The sequence below is a fragment of the Arachis hypogaea genome, chromosome 18 (genome assembly GCF_003086295.3).
Source record: "Arachis hypogaea cultivar Tifrunner chromosome 18, arahy.Tifrunner.gnm2.J5K5, whole genome shotgun sequence".
In the NCBI taxonomy this organism is placed as follows: domain Eukaryota; kingdom Viridiplantae; phylum Streptophyta; class Magnoliopsida; order Fabales; family Fabaceae; genus Arachis; species Arachis hypogaea.
In genome coordinates, this window is record NC_092053.1 from 2,367,411 (window position 1) to 2,393,340 (window position 25,930).

Genomic DNA, 25,930 nt, shown 5'->3' on the forward strand with positions numbered 1-25,930 from the left:
CTGGTGGATGGAAGGCGGAACAAAGAGATGTTGATATGAGTGTGCTGAGATTCGACCCTAGTCCGTCAGATCAAGTCGCGGAAGATACTCCTTTCTTGTAGCTCAGTCGAAGCCATTTCTCCCTGCAGCTGTTGTTTTTTCTTGTTCGATGGTATATGCCTCTACACACGACGTTGTTTTGTTCGTTTCCAGTGTTTACACTAGTCATCTAAATCATCAGCAAATTTATCTTTAAACACTTTCCTAAACACAGCTTTTGAATTAAATTAATATTTATAAATTAACCCCTATAACTTTTTTATTTTATAAAACCTCTCAGGTCCTTAGAGGACCACATTATTCTTTCCCCATAGTAGAACCAGCCTACTTTTGAATTACACTTTATGGTTTACAAGCATCTCTTGTATATATCATTGCAGAATGCATTTCCTCCAAAATTAAGAACTAATATTTCTTGATATCCTAATAGTGGAAATAAAATCTCGACCTAAAAAAGATGGAAATAAAATCCAACTCATGATCCATAGAACTATTAAATATTATGTTGGGCAGATCCATTCAGAAAGCACGATCGATGAACACCAAGTCCTTAGTACACGTAGAGAAACATAATTTATAGTTTAAGTCTTAATGCAAGCAAAGTATACATTTTGAATACAGAACAATACATTATGTAGCAAATAGGATACTGCAGATTCCGAGTAAATGCTTATGAGGTATGTGCACCGATGGTGCCTTATTATTATAAGATCCCATTTCCACTTTCCAGTAAACTCTAAGATCCAATATAGCAAAGAAAAACAGCAAACCGAACTTAAAATCCGCGAATTCTATACATGACTTTCTGCAGCTTCTGAGTATGTTCATTTGAAATGCTACTGTCATGTTTCTTGTTTTGACTGTATTCGGAGGTGCTCTGCATGCAAAACAAAATATATTATTCCTCATCATTGGCTGCCGTCGTTACCCCATACATTGTCCCAAGCACCACTTGGAGCCGCCTTTGGTCCCTCAATGTAGTTCATGTTTTGGGGGTGTGGTCCAGGCAATGGCTGTCCATTTGGACCTTGTGGGTCAACCTTCTTGGGTTTAGTTCTAATCCCAAGCAAGCGCAGCACAAATCTAGCTAGCTCTCCATACAATAAACCAGAACGATCAAAAAGCTGCATGAGACCAGGTAAATATATAAGATTTAAATACTCTCGTCACACTTGATAAAATGCAAGTGAATATGTAGCAGGTTCCCAGATTTTACAATGTGCGATGTTCAAAAGACCAGTAAGACAGTAGTATCCGAGTCTAAACTACACCAAAGGCCAGTTTGCTTTTAATTAAATTGTTTGGTCACTTATAATAGATTGTTTAATGGAAAGGCAGGTAGGAAACAGCTTTCAAATTTTCACGCTGAAAGTGATATATGAAGAAGAGGAAGATGGGGTTTTTGTTTTGGAAGAGGGAGGGAGTGGGCCCGGGGGGGGGGGGGTTCTAAAAGTGGACAATTTTAAAATGCACCTTTTAGAATTTAGACGACTTTCGAAACAAAAACCAGAAAGAAAAAGAACAATAATGGCCAAGATTGTCTTACTGGCTGCTGTTACAAATAGACAGAACAGAACAGTATAATAGGATAATCATGAACAAAAACCTGTAGGAGTGCAGTCATGAACAGATGGAAAGCCTGTGTATTCTGGTCAATGAGTATTGATATCCGACCAAAAAAGTTAACCACTCCTTGCATCTGTCATTAGAAGGAAATCAGTTCAGCATATGCAATGTTAAGTCTTCAACAACAAAGAATGTGTTCATGGCAAATGAAACCAAAGGGGATGGAGGAGAGAGAGACAAGTAATTTTTTCTTTTAATTGCACAATATAGAATTTATTCAGGAAAGGAAAGTGAGTTTAATCCAGAACCAACAACCCATCAGAAATTTGGAATAAGTTTGCACTCAGAGAATGAGGGAAAGCTTAATATGCAATATAACAAATGGCTCACCACACGTAGAACAGAAATCCAAAATCCTGGAGGGGATGGAGGGGCTCCATAGGGGTTATTAGGATCTTGATCTCCATAAGGACCACCACCCATGCCATAACCACCCATACCACCCATGCCATAACCACCCATCCCACCGCTATACATCCCACCTCCATACATCCCAGATGACCCGTAAAGGCCACCACCATATCCTCCCCTATACATACTGTTACCATACATTCCTCCACCATACATTCCCCCACCTACCCCACCATAAGAAGAACCGTAAGAAGATCCATACAGTCCTGAGCCATATCCAGAACCATAATTCATTGTAGAACCATAACCTGAAGATACCCCAAAAATAAAAAGATCAATCTAATGTAATCAGGAAAACTAGGAAAATGTTGAAAGAACTCAATGGGCTACAAGATGACATGATAACAAAACTCACCTCCGTAGCTGCTGTTTCCATAACTCTGCTGTTGCTGCCATGGCCTTGAAGGAAGGGGCCTCCCAACAGCATTCTGGTTGGCAGTTGCATTCTGGTTGGAAACGATTTCCCCGGGTTTTGCAGTCCCAGAAGCTTCCACTACATTACTAGTGTTGCCCGCGGACGGAGGCTTAAAGGGTGACGGGCCAGCCGAGGAACCGGCTTGCTCCCAAGGCTTTGGCGGAGGACCACTCCCTGCAACACAAATTCAAGCACACAACAAAAACCCTCAGAAATTACTGATGGCTATAATTTGTAAAGATTGAACTATCATCTCGGCTGTTCAAACATCAAATCAGGCTAAGAACCTATTACCTATACATGATTCCTATAAAAATATAAAGCAGAAAACCACTTAGGGAAGGCTCAGATTATCATAGTGATACTCAACCGGAAAAAAAAAATCCACGACATGTAATTCATGAATAGTGCCGAATCAGACATATATCCACACAAGCACGACGGGGAAAACGGAAGGGGGAAGGATGCCTACGTTTCTAGGGTTCGGCGAAGGGAGAAGGGGGGAATAACAACGCTGGAAATTGATTGATTGATAAAATCAATTGAATTTAATCGGAAAGGAAGAGCATAACCTAACCTAGAAAATGAAGAGCGAGCGCAAACACAAACATGTATAAGAATCTGGCAATCTAAAGCATGGTGAAGGAAGAGTAAGGTAGGTAGGTAGATACCTGATGGTTGAGGCTTAGATTGGTCCATGATTGTAATTGCAGAGAAAAGAAGAACAGCGAATGTTGAAATCAGAAGCTCCGAACGACAATTCTATTCTCTCTGTGATGTGTGTTGAGTGGGCGGTGAGTCTCGTGATATCAGCTCATCGATCGTTCTGTTTGGGGCTCCGAGAAGAAGAAGAAGAAGAAGAAGAAGAATTATTGGTATTTGGTTGCATATTCATTCATCCGCATAAGCATCGTCATCTCCAAATTGTTTCTGTCCCTATGTGGCCCCCACGCACCTTGGGTTGTGTGTAATGCACTCGCCACTCACCTCAGCCCAATCCACCTTTTAGGAGATCAGATTACTCTCTCTCTCTCTTCCTTAAATGGAGCTCGGATCTGCGATGAATTAGTCCTTGACTTGTCGAATCGAGGGATACCGTAACAAATCAAAAAAAATTACTCTCTCTTTAAATTTATTTTTTTTATTGGGAAGAAATCGTATTGTCTTTTATCACGAAAAAATAAAATACAGATAATGAAATTGACTGTAAAAGATTAAATATAATCTAAAAAGATTAAGCAACTCTTATCTTAACAACAATATGATAATAATTTAGGATCGAGATCTTTTAAAATAAAAGATTCAGTAAAACAATAAAATAAAAGTTAATCATTATTAAATTAAGATAATAAAATATATATTTTATGATAGTTAGATTATAATAATGATCAATTTTTTATCTTATCATTTTATTAATTTTTTATTCTAGAAAATATAAATTTAATAATTTATACTTTTAATTGATTAATTCTCAAATATATAGAATTATGTTACTTAATGATAAAATATTATAATGTAACCAATAAAATAATATTTTAGTTGAGATTTGAGAAAAAAATTCATCGTTCTCACTGTTTTTTCCTCCTAATAAAACGATGTCCTCTTTCAATAAAAATAGAGTGGAATTTTAAATTACTAAAATATATTTTTTACTTCAAAGGCAATATTTCTGGTGTAAATTTCTGAAACAAACATGCTAAACACGTGATAGAATAGATTTTAGACCGTGTTAATTTCTTCACGGTGTTGACCGCTGACTCCGCCAAACACTTTTTTCCACGAAACTTCACCAAAATACATTCTCTACGCTTTTTACCTTCACTATCGTTTACTGGTTAGAGAAGGATTAACAAAATGGAAATTCAACCATCAAACACACACGACAATCGTTATTTTCTTGTCGTAATTACACATTATTATCTCATGGCAAATAATCTATAATCTATAATCTATAACTATTAACTGATATACTGAACTTCAAAGCTATTTGCCTATGTCCTAATTAGAGACTAATGTGAATGAATTTCTATGTTGCTTCTAACCTATAACTTTAACGTGTCATTGCAGTGCTTGAGCTTCCATCTGAGATCAACAAGACTCTGAAAACGAAGAACTTGAATAAATTGTTGCATACTTGTATTGAAGTATCCATATCCAACACAACCTCGTATGTTATGCTATGAGTCACATCCTAGGTAGCAACTACTGCAGCTGGAGCTGCTTAAATTGCATGGTATGTCGCGAACAACAAACCTGACACAACTTTTCCCAGCTTCATCCAATATTTCAATACACTCCTGCAAATCTGAGTCATCTAACAACCTCACCAACTCTTGTTCATCATCTAGATATTTGAGTTGAAACGACCCATTTTGTAATTTGAACCTTGTTGCAACTTCTTCATATAGCTTCAAACAACCCCAGGATGGATCAAACTTGAAACGAACCGTGTCTTCGCCATAGGTAGCTTTGGCTTGAAGTTTCAACCCAGTTTTATCGGCAAAGGTTGATTTGCCTTTCAAGTTCTGCCTCTGGTTTGAACCAGAATCATTAGATGAGTTTGTAAAGCCTGAAGAAGAAGGGTGGTTATGTTCAACAGCTCCATCATCATCCCTATTAACCAAGATACTTGAATGTTTTGATTTGTCTTCTCTTGAACCACCCTTGTTCAGAATCCATTTTTCTTTTGCAGTAACATTCTCAGGGTGCAAAAGAGTATCGTGTGCATCAATTTCTTGGATGATTGATTCTCCTTCTCTTGATACAAGTGCCCCTATACAGGGATCAAACTTCAACCCTCCTTCCAGTCCTTCGACAGTGTCGAGCACGGTCTGTATTTTCTTTAACGATCGGTTCACTTTCTTGATCTTGCGGGATGGCCATCTCGAAATCCCTTGTTTCCTGCATATCCTTTTCAGAGTTGTCGGGCAAACTGCTCAAGGAAGAAACGTTTTTTGGTTAAGAACAAACTAGAATTACATTTCAGAAAGCATTTTCTTCTTGGACAAAGAAATGCATTATTTGTTTGAGATAGACCAGCCGTAAAAATGGTAAAAAATTAAATTGTCATTAACAAGCTTGTTAATGAACTGTACATCACTTCAATTTGGTCATTGAGTAATCAGCACTAATCAAACAATTTTATTATAGAAAATTCGATTGAATTAATTTCATCATTATTTCTCTGGTAATAGTGAGTACTGGTAGCAAATCAACAAGCATGAAATTCACAATGGCTTTGACAACCTAAACGTATACAGTTCAACAAATATACAGAAATTAGCACAAATAATGTTGGAATCTAACCACCAATGCTCCTAGCAGCATCCTTCAGAGTACCGGAAAAGTGTTGCTGAAGAACACTCAAACTAACTTTCTTCTCAGCTGGTCTCTTTGTCTCAACCATCCTTCTTGATCGATTTCTTTCCTGCAAGACAAATTCCAACATTTGTTAAAGGACAATAACTTACAAAGCTGTTCCATAAATTATACATCAAGGATTTTTGCTCCAATGTTCTGTACCATGATTAAAGATCACTTGATTCAATTCTAACAAATGCTTGCTCGAAATTTCACCATCATTATAATAATGAATTTTTAATTGCCTACTATGAAGGTGTGGACATACTAGATCATAATTTCAGCAGGAATAAATAAATAACCATCAAAGCGTTGCATTCGTTGGTCTTGAAAAACAGATTAGAGGTAAGAAAGTTCTTCTTTTCATAATGGTTAATAATATGAAAAGCTTGACTACGAAAATGTATTAGTTGGAATATATAGATAATCTTACGAACTTTGAAAATGCTGATCACATGCCTCAGGTAGTCAATCATTTTTGGACTGAAGTTTTTCAGAGACTTACTGGTTACAAAGGAATTGCTATAACAAATATCAAGCTAGTGAAAATGCGTTAGGATCAAATGACATAATTTACATACCTGGTTATGAGAAGACTCAATTCCATTGTTTCCTTGGTTAGATGCCTTGATGGACATCTTACGGACTGAATCATGGTTACTGTTTGTTAATGGTATTTGGGAGTTTCTCCTGGACATAGGAAAAATTCTAGGGACATTTTTGTTTTTAAATCCTACTTGTGAGCTTTTCATTCTTGATAATTCCTCATCTGAAACTGTTCTTAAATTCCTACAAACTTTCTGCATGGTACCTGAGAGGTTGTCTAAGAGAAGTTGCTGTTCTGAGCTCCCTTTCATGTTTACAGGCAAAAAGAATTCCAGTATGTAATCATCATCATTAGTATAAGTACTCCTCAGCCTAATTGCAACTGCAGCATTCAGATTGTACTTGCGCGCATGATGAACAAGTGGATATTCACTAATATTATAGGCCTTCACATCAGGACAAAAGAAAGGATGATTTGATTGATGAGCTCTCCCAGCTATACCTTTCCCTTCCTGAAGATGGTGTTCAATGCAAGCATGAACAAATCCTTCCATTGCTTTATCAGTTACATAGCATGCTGATTCTTCAACGCATAGTATGTTCTTTTCACGAGGACTCGAATGACCCTCTTTAATGTGTATCTTTGTATCTTTACCTTCTGCGTCCTCAGCGACACAACAAGGAATCCATGTCAGTGCCATTGGCAATCTATGCGCATGACAAACGGAACGTAAGACATCAACTATGGCCGTTAAAGCAGCACGTTTGCTGTTTGAAAGACACTGAAGAAAAATAAATAATATTGTAAGAAATTATGAAACAAGATAAAAAGACATCCCCCCCCCCCCCCACACACACACAAAAAAAAAAACAAAAAAAAAATGCATTTTCATGTTAGTTTAGGTATTCATGCTCCTATGTTTCATTTGCATATTATAGAAAAAAAACTAATGAAAAAATTCAAGTAAATACCTGAGGAAGAAGTCGAGGAGGCATATTAGCCATTAGATCTACATTCTGCAGAAGTCATGATAATGCATTTATCATTACTTACTTCAATTGTAATATAATGTAAAAATTTATAACACAATTTTTTAGAGAGAGAGAGAGAGAGAGAGAGAGAGATTTGCTTTCCCTAAGCAATTGAAGGGTGCCTTCATAACTGAATCAAGTGATATACATCATGTTCTTTTTAAGATCTTGGCCAAAGTCAAATGAACACAAGATGCGCTTTGAAATGACTAGAGTATCTGCCCTAGTGAAAATAAAGTGCTTCTAAGGGAAAATTATAGACTATAAAGAGATAAAATATGTATTTTTCAAATTTTTGGATGATTCCTAAAATGTGATCACGGGAAACACGTGTCAAAAAACATCATCCATTGACATTCCTCTGCCTCCATAGAGTTCCTTTGCACTTTGAGAACAACATAGAATATTGAAAGTTCTGTATGATAACATCAGGTCCCTATTGGTGAATTGTGAAAACAATAAGTCTTAAATAGTGTAACACTTGACAGCCAAACAAACTCTCAAACATAACAGCTCAAAATTCAGACATGAATAAAACCTTTGTCAGACTCAACATAAGTAGCAAGGCAGGCAAAGTGAAGAACTGAAGTTGAGCAGTAAATAGCAAAGGAAAAACCTACCTGTAGTGCATGACAAACAATATCCATTTCCTTCTCAAAATCAGGCTTTTCATTTGTAGTGACAAGTTCCAGTACAGCACAACATGGCAGTTCAGAGTGCAGATCAGATATGGGTAAACCAATTGATCCACGAACCTCATGATTAATCGCATCATCCATCCTCAAGTACTCATTCTTATTGTAATAACCAATGTTGGAAGTCCACTCAGGAGTTTTGGACATAAACACACGACCAGGAAGTCCTGGGAGAGAACCCGGTTTTCCTTCAGTAGAAAATGTGTATGTTCTTGACACTTCACGATATCCGGCAAGAATTTGGTCTAGTAAATAAGGCTGTTCACTTGTGGTCAAGAAGAATTGATCACCATCCTTTATAGGAACCCAAACCTGTGCCAATATTCCACCACCAGCTGATTCCTTAAAGACGGACAAGGCTTTCAACATTCTCTCATCAAGTGACAAACTAGCTGGCTTGGACATGATATAACTGCCAATGGCATCAAGGTGTTGAGAAGAGCCATTAATTTTTTGCATAGAACTTAAACTATGTGTGTCATCTGTACCATCAAAAAAACCAAGTAAGGGGTCCATTTGTTGAAACGCAATTTTCTCCCCATAACCAGGGGAGCCTTGTTTAGTGTTGAAATATCCATTCATTTCTGTCATGAAGAATTGGCTACTATTGTTTTCCTCTAGATTGAACCCAGGGGTCGATGGATATGATGATGGAAGGCCATTACTGAAAACCTGATCAGTTATCGATGGGCTATTGTACAAGCCGGCATAAGGATCAATATTCATGAGCCCGGAGAAGCTACAAGCCATATCATCTGAAATTGAATTGCTCATATCACCATCTAACGATGTTGATCCCTCCAACTGAACTCTACAAGATCCCCAATACGAGGCACCACTTCTCTTGGGAGAATAAGGGTATGGTTCCATACTGACAGTTGGATATCAAAATTGAAATTTGGCCAACGTTAAGAGTCCCAAATTTGCACAAAAAACATTGCTCCCCTATTCAACAGCACTCTTGAAACCTGAAAGTTAGCATACACAATTCAGCATCAGCAAACAATTGACGCTTAAGCATAATCCAAGAAATAAATTTTCTTGAATAAGTAATTATCATAAGGGCATGATAGAAATCAAAGTTAAGCACGAAAAAAGGGGGGAAATCAAAGTAATCTCAACTCCCCAGACCCAAGCAATCAGGCGAAAACGAATGCCTACAAAAAATTCTGGTGATGTTAAACTTGACCCTCTCAAGAAGAAACTTCAATCAAAGTTTTTCCTGGAAGCAAATTAGAATGCTTGTATGAAGATATAAAATTTGATAATTACACTGCCCTTTATAGCTGGTCTGAAGTCCTCTGTACATTAAATATTAGTCATCTTTCTAGCTCATTCTAAACCACCTTCAACATAAAAATAAATAATAAAAAAAATAATAATATATCATCAAAGTCCTCTCTTCTGAATCTAGCGACTAGAGAGTACCAGGATAACAACAGCCTAAAACCTGCATGTTTCCAAATTAAGCATCAAGGCTGTGCATAAAATATCCCCAAAGAGAGATTCAATAAACATATAAACTAAAAGAAGAAAAGATACTTCAAACATTTTACTTAAACCATAAGCCAATTCCAAAAAAAGCTGAAACATAATCACAGAAAATAAGGGAATAAGGGTTCCCAAGAACCTGAAAGGATGGGGATTTGAGCTCAGAAGTAAACTTAACCACGTAAGTCGTAACTGAATGGCACAGAGGTGGAATTGGGAAGCTTGACATTAATGACCCAAATCCTAATTGCAGGGAACAGTTCACAAAAACAAATACGCATATAAAATGAATAAAAAATAAAAAAGAAACAACAAAATCAGAGAAACCATAAATTGTAATTGAGGGGGTCCAATTACATACCAAGAGAAGTGGCTTTGATTGGAATAGTCAATGAAATAGTATGGCCAAGAAATCGCCGACCTCAAAATCCTCGAAAATGACGTCATGTTTTTGTCCATAAAAGTCAGCAGAGGACATGGTTTAGCTCTCAAGTGAAGTTGAACTTTTATCAAACAGTTGGCAGGGTGAATAAAAAAGGTAGGTAATAACTGGTAAGTGTTTCGGTTGCTTCTATAAAAGGAAAGACTAAACAGTTAAAAGTTCTCTTACGATGGAAACTATCACACAAGTTTTTCTTTTACTATAAATAGCACGACGGTGTTTTCAACTACGTACGGTGTTCTTTCCTAAGCCACCCATATCATTATGAAATGAAATAACTTTCATTAGGCATTTGCCATTTTCATTTATAAATATTAAAAGGCTTTGGGAATGAAAGTACCATGGTGCCCATACTCTCCTAGAATTTTCCAATTCTATAACGATACATGTGACATGTTCCATAAATGATCAGAAAGAATCAGTAGAAAACTCAATTTTCATCAATTAAATAAAAAAATATCTATTCTCGGGTATAAATAAGTTGTTGGTGAATCTTATGTTTAAAGAAGATATATGTATATATAGTAATAATTTAAATTTGTAATGGGTGACGCAAAAGAAATATTGATTGAGACGTGAACACGTAGAGAAAGAGAACCTTTGAACCAAAGGCAAGTTGGACTTGGAATCTAAAAAATTAGATTCCGTTTTGTATTGTAATTTTTGGGATTTCTCCGTTTTTTTAAGGTTGGATTTGTTTTGGAAAACACAACACTAGATAATAAAGATACTAAGAACAAGATATCGATGATAGAGATATAAATTTCGTGTTTTTATATTTTATTTAATAATAAATTAAAATAAATTATAAAAATTTAATTTATTTTTATTTTTTATTTAAAAAATTTTAAAAAAATATTATAATAAAAATTTTAATTATAAAAAATTAACATAAATAATAAAAAAATAAAAAATAAATTATATTTTTTGTTAGTGTTTTTGTATTTTTTTTAATATAGATATAAAATATATTAATTTAGTGTCCGAACATAATATTTTTGTCTATATCTTATTTATAAAACATGATTTTGTACTTCTATATTAGTATCCTATCTCTGTAAACAAACGCAGCCTAATTTCTATGCCAACCACCCTAAACAACGTTGACAATAAGAGGTGATCGTTATGACTTGATGGTTTGACTTCATTAAGAGCTAAATGGATCACACGGCCTAATATATAAGCCCATGGGGATATACTATCAGGCCCATAATTTTGAAGAACTTTACTTGTGGGCCCTACTAAAAGGCTTATGGGCCCAATAATCCAGACCCAAAAAGATTAACTCAGCAAACAAAGCATTAAGACCCAAAAATATTTATTCATTCATCTTATGATTTATGCGTTAAATACTAAAATGGCACTATAATATTTTTCAAAAATGCTATAACCACAAAAAAATTAGTACTGAATAAGTCACTATATATTTTATATAAATATATATTTTAATTAATTTATTTTTAATATATATTTTATATTTCAGCATATGTATATATAAGTGGTTGATTTGGTAATTGGATTTTAATTCATGTATATATAATATAATTGAATATTTTTAACAATTTTTGGCAGAATAACATGATTTATGAATAAATAGTGATGATTATTATCCTGTAGTGATTTATATAATTTGGTTAAAAGAAAGGCCAAATATCTGTAATCAATTTAAACTTAGCAAAGTGAAGTATGAAGGCTCCGAAATAGTGACAAGATAGAGTCATATTCATATATACGAGCAGCTGTTAATTATGGAACCCTATGTGTGACAGTGGCAACAGGAAGCAAGAAAATAAAACACAGATTGGTCAAAACAACTGTACAAAACAGAGTACATTTTCTAGTTCAACAAACAAATAAACAGGGTCTTCGAAATAATTATTTACCTAACCTTACTTGTAGTCTTGTACAATGTACATATATAAATATATAAAAAAATGATAGGACAAGGGATCACAAATACACTTCCTGTGTTTGGTTTTAAGAACAATACACGAAACTCAAAATAAGAAATAAAAGACACTGTATTTTGTTTAGTAATAAATAAAAATAATTATTTTTATTTAAAAAATTCGAGAAAAAATATAATTATAAAATATTAAAAAAATAAAAAAAATTTGTATCTTTTGTTAATGTCTTTATATTTTTTGTCAGATGAAGACAAAATATATTAATTCAATATTTTTGGTACAATATTTTCATGTCTCATTTATTAAACACAATTTTATATTTTTGTGTCTATATATAGCGTTTGGTGGAGAGACAGAGACAGAAAGATTGAGACTGAGACAGAGACTAAGAGACAGAAATTAAAATAAATCTCAGTATTAGTATTCTGTTTCGTGTAAAGTGGGAGACAGAAATTAAAACAAGAATGAAATTCTAATTTAATTTATACAAAGAGTAAAATTGGACTTAATTAATTAAAATGAAGGTATTTTAGGTATAAAATGTTATTAAAGTTTCAGTCTCTATCTCTAAAAATTTTAGTTACCTCTGTTCTCACTTTTTGAAAGTACTGAAATACTGAAATTTTAAGGACAGAGACAAAAATTTTAGTAACAGTTTCTATACCAAGTACCAACAAAAATGATACTGAATCTAAATTTTGCAATTTCTGTCTCAATACCTCAAAACAAACGCAATCTAAATAAATGAAGACTTATATGCAGACAGACTGTGACACAGCTAGCTAGCGAGTCAAAGGTTCTAAATGGCACAAGGTTGGTTCTCACGTAAAGGTTGAAGGACACTACTATAAATTCTATGCAGAAATTAAAAGGGATGATGTTGTGGTCAATCTGAATTGATGATGCAAATGGTGGTGTCTTTGAAACTGTTCGATCTTCGACCACGATTTGCGGAAAACAATTGGAGTAAAAAGTACACATAATAAATATTGAACGGAGTAGTATCCTATGGAATTTCTTTAACAGAATTCCTTGCACTTCCTAGCTTTTATTTTACTATGTGTTAAAAGAAAATCACCATCATAATTGGGTAAGACTTATGACACTTTACGTAATTATGAGTGAAAAAGGGATTATATATGTATGGATTAGGGTGTTCAAATCTAAATTGAAAAAAATTAAACCGTTCATTTAATTTAATTCAAATTGAAAATATATTAAAATCGCACTAATTTAAAGTTGGATCAGATCGAATTTCATATTTATTTTTTATAATCGATCCAATCTAATTTAAACCAAACAATATGTTATAATATTATTATTCTTTTATTATTATAATTACAATCATGTTTATAATATGTTCAATTTGTTATATATTTTTATATTATTCATGTATTATTATTATTTAATAAATATTTTATATTCAAAATATAATTTATTTATTTATTTTAACTAATCTATAATTTTATTTTTATTTTTATATTATTTTGGTTTTTTAAGATAAGATATTATTGAGATTTATTATGTCATTAGTTATTTGAAATTTAATGTTAAAACTTATTATATATATATTTAATTTTTTTTAATTTACAAAATTATAAATCCACTCTAACACTCTAACCAGACCACTTGAAATAAGATTGGATCAGAATTTAAAAAAAAATATCCAATTCAAATTACACTGCAAATAAAATTAGTAATCGAATCTTTATAAAAAAATAAAATAAAAATTCACTTCCATTATGCTAACGAAACGATAGTGTCATACAACTTTTAAGTTTTAACTAAACTTGTATGACACAACCAACGAGCCGAAATGAAAATAGTTGCGCTGTTTAACTTTAATCATACAGTCTGGTTAGGTGATTAACAATTTTTTTTTTTATCAAAGATAGGAGACTCGAATTTGTAACCTCTTAATTGAGTATAAACAGATTATGTCATTTGAACTATAACTCATTGGCAGGTGATTAACAATTTATCTTTTAAATTTTGTTTTAAAAATAACGTGAATTTAAATTATCACAACAAACATTTAAAATTAAATAAAAAATATTTAAAATCTTAAAAATATCTAAAATCAAATAATAATAAATATTTAAAATTATTATAAAATTATTTTAAAAAAATTTAATAAAATAAAGCATCCAAAACGTGACAAAAAAATATTCAAAATCTAACAAAAAATAAGATATTCAAAAAATATTTCTAATTTAAATTATAAAAAAATTCAAAACCTAATGAAAAAATTATTCAAAATAAAAAAAATAAATAATAACAAACATCTAAAATTATTGTAAAATTATTTTAAAATTTTTAAATAAAAAATATCTAAAACGTAACAAAAAAATATTCAAAACCTAACAAAAACAACAAGATATCTAAAATCTTTTTCTAATTTCAATACCTAACAAAATGAGGTCTCCAACAAAATATTAAAAAAAAACATTCAAAACATAAAAAAAAATCCAAAATTTAGAAGAAAAAAATTCTAAAACTAGTAAAAGAAATCATCTAAAATCAAGAAAATCTTGGTATCTTTGGATATGGTGTGACATCGCTTTCCTCTTTGAGAAGGGGCGCGACGTGCGGCGGCGGCTCTGAGAGAGGGGTTCGGCGTGTGACGACTCTGGGAGAGGGATAAAGCGTGCAACTGTGGTGGAAGAGACAAGAGAGGGATAAGAATTTGTGAGATTGTTTTTTTTACTGTAAATAAAATGCGAGTGAAATTAGGTTAATTTTGTGGTTTTTTTATAATTAAACTTTTTTCACTAGTTAACTGCAAGTTGCTATACGCCTGGACCACTAATTGGTTTCTTGTATTTTTTTCTGAATCATATTATTTATTATTCAAAAAAGCTCTACATCCATGTAATTTTGTCATCCAACCTATCCAAGTAACTTCAATCAGACGCGCCTCCCCAACCTCCTTACGCGTTTGTTATACACGCACTTCTTATAACGTAAACCTTGTTCTCTTCTTGCGTTTTCATTATTCTTCTTCTTCTCTGTTCGCGTTCTTCTTCTTTTTCTTCAATCTAATCAAATTCGTCGTTCTTCTCTGTTCGCGTTTTTCTTCTCCGCTCACATTCTTCGTTATTGATCTGCATTGAGTTCAACGTAATAAGCTCCGTCGTTCTTCTTCTTCTTCTTCTTCTTCGATCTATACTTATGAATGGAAACAATGAATAATTCAACTTCAAATAAGTTGAATGAGGTTATTACGTTGAGACAGATATGAAATGATTGTTGCATGCTATCACAATAATCTTAAATGGTGAATCAAAATCACAGAGGTCACCAAACCGAACAATGTTCATATACTGAATAAATGATGATCAACTTTCAATCAACAAGAATAGTATTTCTCCCCCTCTTCCTCCTCCTCCTTCTTCTTTCAAATTCGCGCACGTAGGTTCTTCTTTTTCGCGCATGCAGATCCTTCTTACAACACCAATATTTTGTTCGGTTAAGTGGAGTTGCTCATTTTGATTCACTTGATTGTTAATGTATTCAGTTGAGTCCTTATGCATGCAGAAATATTTTTCTTACTTATTGAATGTTTATCACGTTTTATCCAGCACATTATTGGTGTTCGGTTCACTGGTGTTGGTCATTTCGATTCACCTAATTGTTATGTGTTTAGTTGACTTATTTTACATGGAAAAATGCTATTCTTGATGATTGAATATTTATAACGTTTTATCCAGCACATGAATATTACTCGGTTCAGTGGAGTTGCTCATTTTGATTTACTTGATTGTTAGTGTGTTCAATTGAGTCCTTGTGCATGTAGAAATATATTTTTTTATGATTAAATATTTGTAACATTTTTTTCAGCACATTAATGATGTTCGGTTCAGTGAAGTTGGCCATTTCGGTTCATTTCTATTCTGCACAATTTAAAACTCTTCCTTCTCACCTTCTACTGCTTCTTCACCAGGGAGAGAAAGAGGAAAAGACAAAAAAAAAAAAAAAAAATACAGCAGCAATAACAACAAAAGAATGAAGATAAGGAGAAAACAAGTAAAGAAGAAGGAACGTGAAAAAGAAGGAGGAGAATGAGGAGGAGGAGGAAGGCGAATCTCTATTGTTGTTTTCGTTCGTTTCTGGTTGTTCCTTGCCAAATCTTCTCGCGATTCTTCTCCAGTAGTAGTTTTCGCAGAAAACATGACTGAAATTTGAGAGAGATTCGAAGAGAAAGAGCAGTTTCGTGTTGAGAAAGAAGTAACGTTTTTTCATAATGAGCGCGAAGTAACGAAAGATTTTCAAGCGCGTGTTTTCACTCGTCATTAATGCGTGTGACTCTATTTGAATTTGGGCCAACTTGATTATATGGTTATATAGATGTGTAGCGTGCCCGTTTATGATTATTTTTTATAGTTGTTGCCCACAATATCTTTTAGTCTGACAGAGTGACAGGTCAATGATTAATTCGTCACAGATTTGTGCTTTATTTAATAGTATGTCGTTGACCAATAAATTATTACATACATAAAATAAAATTTAAATCCCGACATTTATTTAAACAAATGAGTGCACTAACAATTCGACGAATCTAAATTAATTCTTATTAATTATTATTGGATTATTGGCTGCATAGACATTGACTAAATCTTGACTTTGTATATGGTGTATGCATGCCATGGAGAATTTCTTCGGAGCAAATATTGTATAATTAATATTTAAAAAAATAAAAAATTTAAAAAAATAAAAATAATTTAAAATTTAAACTTAACAAAAGTTTATTTTCAGTAAATTTTATATTGAATTTGTTTAATAATTTGTTATAATATTAACGAAAATGGATGGTTATAATGTTGATTTTCTACAATTATTTGATGCGAAATTTATGAGCATGAGGAATTATATTAGACTAGTAGTAGAAAACTAATTTTTTAGTCAAGATTAGTCAATTCTTTTAAAATTATTTTATTTATTTTAAATTTTAAACTTTAAGTTATAATTTTTTTTTTGTAATTTAACAAAAAAACAAAAATATTTTTCGTATACTAAAATAGTAAAATTAACTACTAATATATTTGTGTATAAATATATGTATGATTTAATTTATTTTTAATATATATTTATATTTCAATATATATTTTTATACTAATAACTAATTTTAATAACTAATATTAATATATACATAGTATAATCAAACTAACAATTGATTCATTATACTTTCTCTATATATTATTATTACAAATTAAATTTCATGCTAAGTTTTATAAACAAGAGATAATTAATGGTGTATTATCATGTAACTAATTTTTAAATCTATTAATTAAAAATTATTTAAATATATAAATATAATTAAATAATAATATACAATCTTTTATACAATTAATATATCAAAATTAAATTCTTATTATTATCATTAAATTGTGTACATTGTTGATGCAAAGGCGAAAACAACGGATTAGATTTAGTTGACGAAAACATAAATACTTGCTATATTAAATAATTTTTTATTATTATCTTCACTTGGCAACAAGATATTTTTAATGATTATGATTATGATATCTTTTGGAAAAGATTTGTGGCCTTGATTACGGACTATATATGTATCTAAGCAGAATCACGTTAACAATAAAATATGAATTAGTAAAATTAATCAAGCATGGCAAAATGGTTAATAATAATATTGACCTTCTAGAAGAAACTCTTATTTCGCTTTCGTTGCAGTAACATTCAATCAAAGCAAATTTTCATTATCAAGATAATTAAAAATAAAAAGAAAAAATAATAAGAAATTAAGAAACGGTCTTTCTCATTGTTATTTTGAGAGCGAATAATGGCGACGGAGCCACCGTGGAGCTCCACCGCTACCTCAACCCGAAAAACCCTTTCCCTCCTTTTTTCATTTATTTCTCTCTCTCCTTCACTCTCTCTCTCAATAGCATAGATCGCAACGCATCCTTCTCTTCCCATTTCGATTCTAATTTCTAATTTGCAATTTTTGAAACAAGTTCCTCAATTTTTGAATTTCTCGTGTTTTCGCCATTTTTTCCCCTCCCTGTTTCATCTAATTGTCGAGAACCGAGAAATCGGCAACTATATCTCGCGTTCTCTCTGTGCAAAGCACGAATTATTCTGCGTTCGCTTTCACCATTTGTCTTGACATCATAAAAAAGGAAGAAGACAAAAAAAAAAAAAAAAAAAAACGAAACGTGCATGAAGTTTTTGTCTTTTTAAATTTTTATTTTATTTTTATCTTAGTTAGTAGTTGAGCGCGGTGATGGTGGTGGAGCTTGGGGAGGAGGGTAAGAGGGAAGAGAGGGAGAAGAGTGTGATGTGTGGAGAAGAGAGGCAATGGAGTTGCGGCGGAAGAGCTGGCAGTGTGAATTTGAGGAAAGTGAGTTCCATCGTTCGGGACATTGGGGATCCATGCCTATCTCACTCCCCTGTAAAGGTTTGTTCTTTCAATTTATGCTGTTTATGTTGATTTCCATTGTTATAATTGTTGAAGAATCCTGCATGTTTTTCAATTCAACTGTGAACTATTGTGTTGTGGATTCAGTGAAATGCATATTGAGATTTTAGAACCACTTTAGATTATCTCTCTATATGATCGCACTATTAGCTACTTTCAGCATTATTATTATGTAAACTAAACATGTATTAGTGGAGATTCCTCTTGGTTTCTCATTTGAACTGCTCAGCATTCAGGGGATAATGTTGTTTACTTTAGAAAAAAGGAAGTCTTGTTCTTGTTATAAGGTCTATTGTTTGATATGAAGCAGGCACACAGAGTTCTTAAGCCAGACAAATGGCAAGGTATGTTTGATAGTGAAGGGAAACTGTTTGGATTCCAGAAGGCATTAAAGCTGATTGTGCTTGGGGTATGTCTGTTACCTATTCATGGCTCGCTCCCCTTGCCCTCTTTTTCTTCTTTTTCTTGTATTTCGACATCATAATCATATACTGATCTTTGTAATGTGTTTCATTTGCTTAATCCCTTATTTACATTAGGGTGTAGATCCATCGATACGACCTGAAGTCTGGGAGTTTTTACTTGGTTGTTATGCACTGAGCAGCACTACCGAGTATCGGAGAAGTTTGAGAGCAGCTAGGAGGTTAGGGTCCATCCACTCTCCTCATTTTCTTCATCAGTTGCTGGATGTTAAATTGATCTTGTTTCATTCAGTGTTGCATCTTTCTGAGTTTTTGAATATATAATTATTAATATTATTACTATGGACATTTCTGATGGTCTTTCCTTACAGGGAACATTATAGGGACTTGATTAAACAATGCCAAGCGATGCATTCAAGTGTTGGAACTGGTTCTTTGGCATATGTTGTCGGATCCAAAGTTATGGATATGAGGACTTCTTCTAGAGATGATCGGCAACCACAAGCTAAAATAGGAAGATTGACTTCTAACAATAATAATATTGAAGTAGGAAAACATAGTGATGGGAGCATTACTTGTACAGAGGCAGCAAATGCAAGCCAACGGGAGAGCTCCAATAATTGTGTTGAACTAGTTGGTTTGAGAACAAGCACAGATACTGCAACATATAATTCTTCTGTTCAACAGAACTGCAGTTCCCCAAATTTTGGAAGAGAATCGGATGCATCACATTATGAGATTGACAGTTGTTTTGATTTTCCTCCGTTACCTGTCACTAATCTGTTTGAAAAGAGTGGTAAAGATGAATGGTCAGGCATTGAGCATGGAGACAAATTTTCTGCACAACATAAATTAAGTTTTGAAGGTGGCAGAATGCATAGTTTTCAAATAAGCAACAATGAAGACTTAGTTATTGAATCAAATGGTCAACAACCACTTTCTACCTTGCACGCTGTGGACTCTGAAATTGAGATTGCTTCACTTGAAGATGATGAACCAGAATTTCTGTCCTCCAATCCAGTTTATGAATCGGGGATGATTAATCAACTAAAAATATCAGATGTACCACAGCCAGCAATTATAAACACCTCAATTGCTCAGGGATGGTCTGCCAATGAAGACAAGGTATCAGAGTGGCTTTGGACCTTGCACAGGATAGGTATCTATCTTTTATGTTGTGGCTCCCCTGTCTTCCCTTTAGTTTGAGATGACATTGGTTTTCTTCTTGATGACATCATATGTTAAAACTGCTCTTCTTTCTAGTTAATGAGATTGTTCCTTTCCAGTTGTTGATGTTGTGAGGACAGATAGCCACCTTGAATTTTATGAGGACAGGAGAAATTTAGCTAGGATGTCTGATATTCTTGCTGTTTATGCCTGGGTTGATCCTGCAACAGGGTATTGTCAAGGTTGTGTTTTTTTCCTGGGAATTTTTTCATGATTATGAATCTATTTTCTCTAAGTTACACTGACCTTGGAAACCAAAACTTACATTCTTTTCACTGACACTGGATTTCAGGTATGAGTGATTTGCTGTCGCCTTTTGTCGTTATCTTTGAGGATAATGCAGATGCATTTTGGTGTTTTGAGATGCTTTTAAGGAGAATGGTATTATCAAATTTAGCTTAGATTCAACAAAGTTACCATCGTTTTATTTTCAGTGGCTAACTTGCTTCCTTTCACATAAATCCAGAGAGAAAATTTTCAAATGGAAGGGCCAACTAGGGTGATGAAGCAGTTACGTGCAATATGGCATATCCTTGAAATGACAGACAAGGAAATGTTTGCGCACCTGGCAAAAATTGGTGCTGAAAGCCTTCATTTTGCGTTCCGTATGTTGCTAGTTCTTTTCCGGAGGGAGTTGTCCTTTACCGAGTCTCTTTCAATGTGGGAGGTTGGTGCTTTATGCTTCCAGTTCTCTCCACCTGAGAATCCCATTATTTGTTTTCAAGTTCTTACAAATCAATTAAAATGTAAGCCTTAAAGTTTAATCTTTGAGTAACACTTTTCTTCTTTGTCCACCTCTGCGTGGGGAGATACGGTTTGTGATGTTGGAAATAAGTGAAATATGATCCTAGTTTTAGATTATTTGCTATAATAAATCCTTTTGATACATTATTGGTATAGTTTGTCAAAACATAGTCTCAGTGCTCTGGCATAATGACAGATGATGTGGGCAGCTGACTTTGAGGAATCCTTGTCATATGATTTAAAAGAGAAATGTCTGAAAGCATTGGATGTACATCTACCCAGAGACTCAATTCACGATACGAGAGAAGAAAGTGCAGATCCTGGTGATGGTAGCGTGAAGAGTGGTTCTCAATCTAAGCACAATCAAAATCATAGCAAAAATGCCAGCCTGCAGTCCAATCATGTGAATACTGATCACTCTGTATCTGATGTCAAATTAAAGTCACTATCATCTTATGCCTTTTGTGGTTTGGCGAGGTCTATTTGGCCAAGTCGTCATGGAGTTCAAATGGGCACTATTTCCTCAAAAAGGAGAGGAAATGATGAGTTGTCCATATTCTGCGTTGCAGCAATTCTTGTTTTAAACCGCCAGAAGATCATTCGAGAAACCCACTCCTTTGATGATATGATAAAGGCAGGTCCACTGATGTTTTTTTTTTTTTTTTCCCAATTGTTTTGCTGTTATGAACATCATATTAGTATTTTAGTGGAATAACTAAAATGCTGTTGCATTATTTTTGCTTTCTATGTTAATAATGTCTATGTTTGGTTACCTTATTCTGTTTGCTTCGTGTGAATTATGTTGTCTTTCTAATTTTATGTTCCATTTACAGATATTCAATGACAACATGTTGAAGATCAATGTAAAAAGATGCATAACCACAGCAATTAAGCTCCGAAAGAAATATTTAAACAAGGTGAGAGTCCTAATATTTGCAAACTTTTCATTATTTTTTGGTTTGGTGAATGTTTGATATGCTTTTTTTTTTTTTTTTAAAAGTATTTTTATTTATCAAACAATTTGTTTTAGTACGGCAGCAATGTGTTTTTCATCTTTATTTCATTCTAATGAAGCAGATGTATAACATGCTTAAAAGATCTAATTCTTGTTTCCTTATGATGTTTCATATGCAAGGGGAAATTTAAATTCAAATCATCTTTCTTCTGTTATAGTTCTGTGCAGTGGGTTTTGAGTGATGCTTTCACCAAATACACAACTCTTATGAGTTTATCATTCCTTGATGCTGATATTAAAGTCTCATCCTTTGGCAGGTTATCAGGAAAAGGAAGTATGTTCCAGAGAAAGAGGACTAGGGTAATATCATTTCAAAATACATCCTTGCAGCGAAAGCACTGAATCGCAGAGCATCATTTTAATGACTCTGCTTTTTCAAATCGGAGTATAATGTTTTTGTTAGGCATTACTTATCCACTTTGGATGGGAAACGTTTTAGTGTAAAGTGCTTTTGCTTTTGGAGGCTGATCCAGCTGTTGTACCTTTATAATCTACTCTTTTTTACAAGGTAATTTCACTTTGTTCTGCCTTATATTTTGTTTGCATAAGGGATTCTAGGAAATTAGTTTATCTACTCCAATAAGGAATTTGTACAGTTTTCTATCGTATCAGAAAAACACTGATTTTTCTCAGAATTACGCACATTAAGTTGCTGAGTTAAACAATATCCAGTCACCAAGAGCACCAGAGAATATCCAAATTGGACGATTCACTAACTTCATCAGTAGTGCTGATGAGATTTTGAAACCAATTTAATGTTTTTGGAGGGCAGAATCTGCGAGCTTTGCAATTTATTAGAGATTTTGTTTACAAATATTAAATAGATTCGAAACAACATATCCTCCCACCTCATTTTTTCTTTAATTTAAAAAAAATCCCTGAATAACCCCCCTTTTTCTTTAGTGAGAAGTATGTTATGTGAGGAATATGATTGTTTTCCTGTTAGGAATATCATATTAAATATTTCTTTCCATTGCTTATGTTATATTCTTTCTCTTTCCTCTTCATGTAGCCAGTGTGAAGATTGAAGGAGGGGATTTTTCATCACTCTGGTTGCACCCGGGTCTGATCAATTTGCAGTGTTGAATACTTGCATATGTTATGCGAACAAATTTTCTTTCTTTAACCTTTTGGTTGAGCTCTTAAATTTGAAAAAAAAAAAAAAATCATACATGTTTCTGTTATTGCCATAGATATAGGGGGTGTAACAAGTTTAGAAAAAGCACACAAGCATACCATAGATGTAAAGAGAGAGAGAGAGGAAAGGGGGGAGGGGTTTTGTAAGGATGAGATCATTCTTGTTAATGATAACAACTGGAATGGTTATATTGGCAGAAGAAATTATTCATACATGCTACAGAGAGCTGTTTTTTTCTCAAGTGACTTCTCTTGAACTGTTGGAATTCATTTACTTATTCATGTTTTATTCTTTACCTTGAGAACACAACAATTATGTTTAAATTCAGAACTGGGCATGCCTTGATCAACAGCAGAATATATCACTTTGCACTCATTTGCTTTTGGCCTTGTTTGTATATCGACAATTTTGGCGTATCTCTCCTTCGTTTCCTGTTAAAACATCGATGTTCCCCATCTTGTACATTGATTCGGCAAAAGCTCTCCGAAAATCTTCAATTCCAGCAGCAAATTCCTCAGTGATCTGTACAGTGTCATTACCATACAGTAATTGTTGATCAATTTCCAGGACAGCTTCATGCCTTAAGATCCTCTTGTAGTATGATTCTGAGAAGCTGTAATGGGGTCCAGATTCTGGGTCTAGATACACCGATGGGTCATGTTCTCCCTTCTTTCTAGGTGGACATAGATTTCTCAAGGTGTTAAGAAGAGTAGCATTCATGCTTGGGTCTGGCTTTCCACTACCATTGTAGTTGTACAGCCTATCAACAACATATCTACAATGTGTTTTTCCCATTGAGTGTGCACCTGTGTTGATAACAAAACAACACACACATTCATAATAAGAACACAATTATCAGGATGTTATTTTTGTTGTGTATTGTGAGCTTGTCTTACCTAGGAGTGTGGTCATGTCTAGTACATCCAAGCCCTTTGATTCGAAGTATGATAGAGCTTGTTGCCATGTGATGGATGGTGATGGTAGGTCTACTGATGCAGCATCTGATTTCATGCCATCCCTTCTTCCTGTGAAAACTGGATAACCTGGTGCACCTGCCTGTTCACATCAACCCTCAAGTTGATTACTTTTATGCCCCCCTATTGTGTTAGTTTTTCATCCATTCCAATATACAAAGTGGGTGTTGAAAAGAGTTACCAGTTTCAGAGCATCCCTAGCAGCAAGTTGGAGTATATCAGCACAAGAGACAACTCCGGGGCATCGCGATTCCAGCACTGTTTTGATCTTGTCAATCAATATGAAACCTCCAAGACCCTGGTTCTGTAGCGCCTTCTTCTCCGGATTGGCTCCTTCGTCAAGCAATATCGACGCATCACAACCCTAGTCAACAACAATGTGACTTGATAAGTTTAGAACAACAAAGATGATTTGAATAGAGAGAGAAGGAAATAGGACATACATGGACGAAACAATCCGAATAAACCAAGCGAGCAAGCTTCGGAGTAATGCTTTTATCGTTCTTCCAAAACTCCTCGACTTGGTGGCGGACGTACACCTCGGCATAACGACACGAGTTCCTGTAGTGATGCCACTGCAACCTGGGCTTTGGAGGTGCACCAGCTGCATCTGCTATGAGAAACAAACTCAACAATGCAAGTGCTACTAAGGGCAAAGCCATGCACTTCATTCTCCTCATTTTGGGTTATGCAACTAAGAGTAACCTTAATAGCTTGTTGTGTGTCTAGTACTTCCAACAACGTTTACCTTATATAGTATACACACATTGTCCTGTTGGCATAACCGACAACTTCCAAAGAATGGAAGAGAGAAGAGAGTTTAGAATAATAAAACGAGATTCCAATTGGATTATTTATTAGTTCACCTTGTGCTCTCTAATCTATCAACTCAAGTTTGAAGGTGTAGAATATTATTCCAAGGATTACGGGCAGCGTGTGGCTGAGGAGTGAGGCATGGAGCTGTTCACATGCACCAAGGTGCATTTGTGAGTTATTATGCTTCATTCACAAGCCATGATTATAGTTTGTATTAAGCAACGTGCTCTCATGTGATCTCTACTTGGGATTTTGGGTTCCCTTTTTCAAATTTCAATTCCCTCCCTAACTACGAGAAACGCTAAACCTTTTTTTGTGATCCAATAATTTCTGCACATCGATATCCTCTCCAGTTTTTTTAACATTTGAAAAAATGCAGTGTGATTTTTTACCATTAACTTTATAAGTGGGGTCAAAATTAAATATGAGAGAGAACATTGAAGAGTGAGAGATCACAATTGACACCATCCAATTTTTTTTTCACTGGAGATGATCCACTCCCAATGTATATATAAAGAACATAAATTACAAGTTTCTACGAAAAGCACTCCAAGGTTTAAGTCGGCAAGAAAAAAATACAACTTCTGTGTTTTCTAAAAGTTTTTTGTGAGTATATTACTGTTTTACAAATATTTATTTACCGAGTTAAGAATAATATAATTATGATAGAAAAAATCGTTCATTAGTTATCGAATTATAGTGTAAAAATTAATTTTTATTATTATGAGAAAGTATATATATACCATGATGATGTGATTATTGACTAATACCATATGGCATGTGCCTTGTACACAATTAATTATGGGCATGGCTGTGTGAGATGGATCTCTGTACAGTTTACATCATGCAACTACAACTACATACGTGCAGTCATGCATTAATTGTAACTGGATTTGTTAGTTGTTACTGATCAACGACCTTCGTAAATGAAATAAGTCAATAGGCAATATTTTATATATTATTATTATCGATTATGCTACGTACACACTTGACGTGTACCCCATAATACTCGGAAACAAGATCAATATCAAAACCGACCATATAATCTGGAAATAAGCAGAACTGAAACCACAACTTGACCACAATTACGCACAAGTTAAACACCATCTCTTAGCCGTTACCAACAACAACAGAATTCATTATCTAAACCAATAATATCGGAACAAACAAACAAAAGATAACACCTCACTCATC

The 25,930-nt window shown here is 33.8% G+C and overlaps 4 protein-coding genes across 9 annotated transcripts; 1 reads left to right on the forward strand and 3 right to left on the reverse strand.

The window, feature by feature from the left end:
* Positions 1 to 599: 599 nt before the first annotated feature.
* On the reverse strand, positions 600 to 3,506 carry LOC112773040 (peroxisomal membrane protein 13). The gene is made up of 5 exons (XM_025818081.2): positions 3,163 to 3,506; positions 2,432 to 2,665; positions 1,996 to 2,324; positions 1,646 to 1,738; positions 600 to 1,163 (listed from the first exon to the last, which is right to left on the reverse strand). The coding sequence occupies exons 1-5, from the start codon at positions 3,188 to 3,190 to the stop codon at positions 948 to 950; spliced, it is 900 nt and encodes a 299-aa protein (XP_025673866.1). The 5' UTR covers positions 3,191 to 3,506; the 3' UTR covers positions 600 to 947.
* An 877-nt stretch (positions 3,507 to 4,383) lies between these two features.
* On the reverse strand, positions 4,384 to 10,546 carry LOC112770838 (protein NLP8). 5 transcript variants are annotated; one of them, XM_025815260.3, is made up of 7 exons: positions 9,977 to 10,546; positions 9,794 to 9,858; positions 8,050 to 9,092; positions 7,370 to 7,414; positions 6,433 to 7,179; positions 5,798 to 5,918; positions 4,384 to 5,423 (listed from the first exon to the last, which is right to left on the reverse strand). In XM_025815260.3, exons 3-7 carry the CDS (start codon positions 8,992 to 8,994, stop codon positions 4,669 to 4,671), a joined length of 2,613 nt encoding a protein of 870 aa, XP_025671045.1. In that variant the 5' UTR covers positions 8,995 to 9,092; positions 9,794 to 9,858; positions 9,977 to 10,546; the 3' UTR covers positions 4,384 to 4,668. The 5 variants fall into 5 exon arrangements, with proteins under 5 accessions (XP_025671045.1, XP_025671043.1, XP_025671046.1 ...); XM_025815258.3 differs by having other exon boundaries at positions 9,755 to 9,858; XM_025815261.3 differs by lacking the exon at positions 9,794 to 9,858 and having other exon boundaries at positions 9,977 to 10,314.
* Positions 10,547 to 17,563: 7,017 nt separating this feature from the next.
* LOC112770923 (rab GTPase-activating protein 22) lies at positions 17,564 to 23,187 on the forward strand. 2 transcript variants are annotated; one of them, XM_025815407.3, is made up of 11 exons: positions 17,564 to 18,379; positions 18,711 to 18,809; positions 18,940 to 19,043; positions 19,194 to 19,981; positions 20,109 to 20,231; positions 20,342 to 20,430; positions 20,516 to 20,716; positions 20,990 to 21,427; positions 21,627 to 21,710; positions 22,066 to 22,316; positions 22,825 to 23,187. In XM_025815407.3, exons 1-10 carry the CDS (start codon positions 18,206 to 18,208, stop codon positions 22,105 to 22,107), a joined length of 2,142 nt encoding a protein of 713 aa, XP_025671192.1. In that variant the 5' UTR covers positions 17,564 to 18,205; the 3' UTR covers positions 22,108 to 22,316; positions 22,825 to 23,187. The 2 variants fall into 2 exon arrangements, with proteins under 2 accessions (XP_025671192.1, XP_025671191.1); XM_025815406.3 differs by having other exon boundaries at positions 17,661 to 18,379; positions 22,821 to 23,187.
* LOC112770925 (probable peroxidase 26) lies at positions 23,104 to 24,716 on the reverse strand. The gene is made up of 4 exons (XM_025815408.3): positions 24,364 to 24,716; positions 24,102 to 24,284; positions 23,843 to 24,002; positions 23,104 to 23,752 (listed from the first exon to the last, which is right to left on the reverse strand). The coding sequence occupies exons 1-4, from the start codon at positions 24,598 to 24,600 to the stop codon at positions 23,319 to 23,321; spliced, it is 1,014 nt and encodes a 337-aa protein (XP_025671193.1). The 5' UTR covers positions 24,601 to 24,716; the 3' UTR covers positions 23,104 to 23,318.
* Positions 24,717 to 25,930: the final 1,214 nt, after the last annotated feature.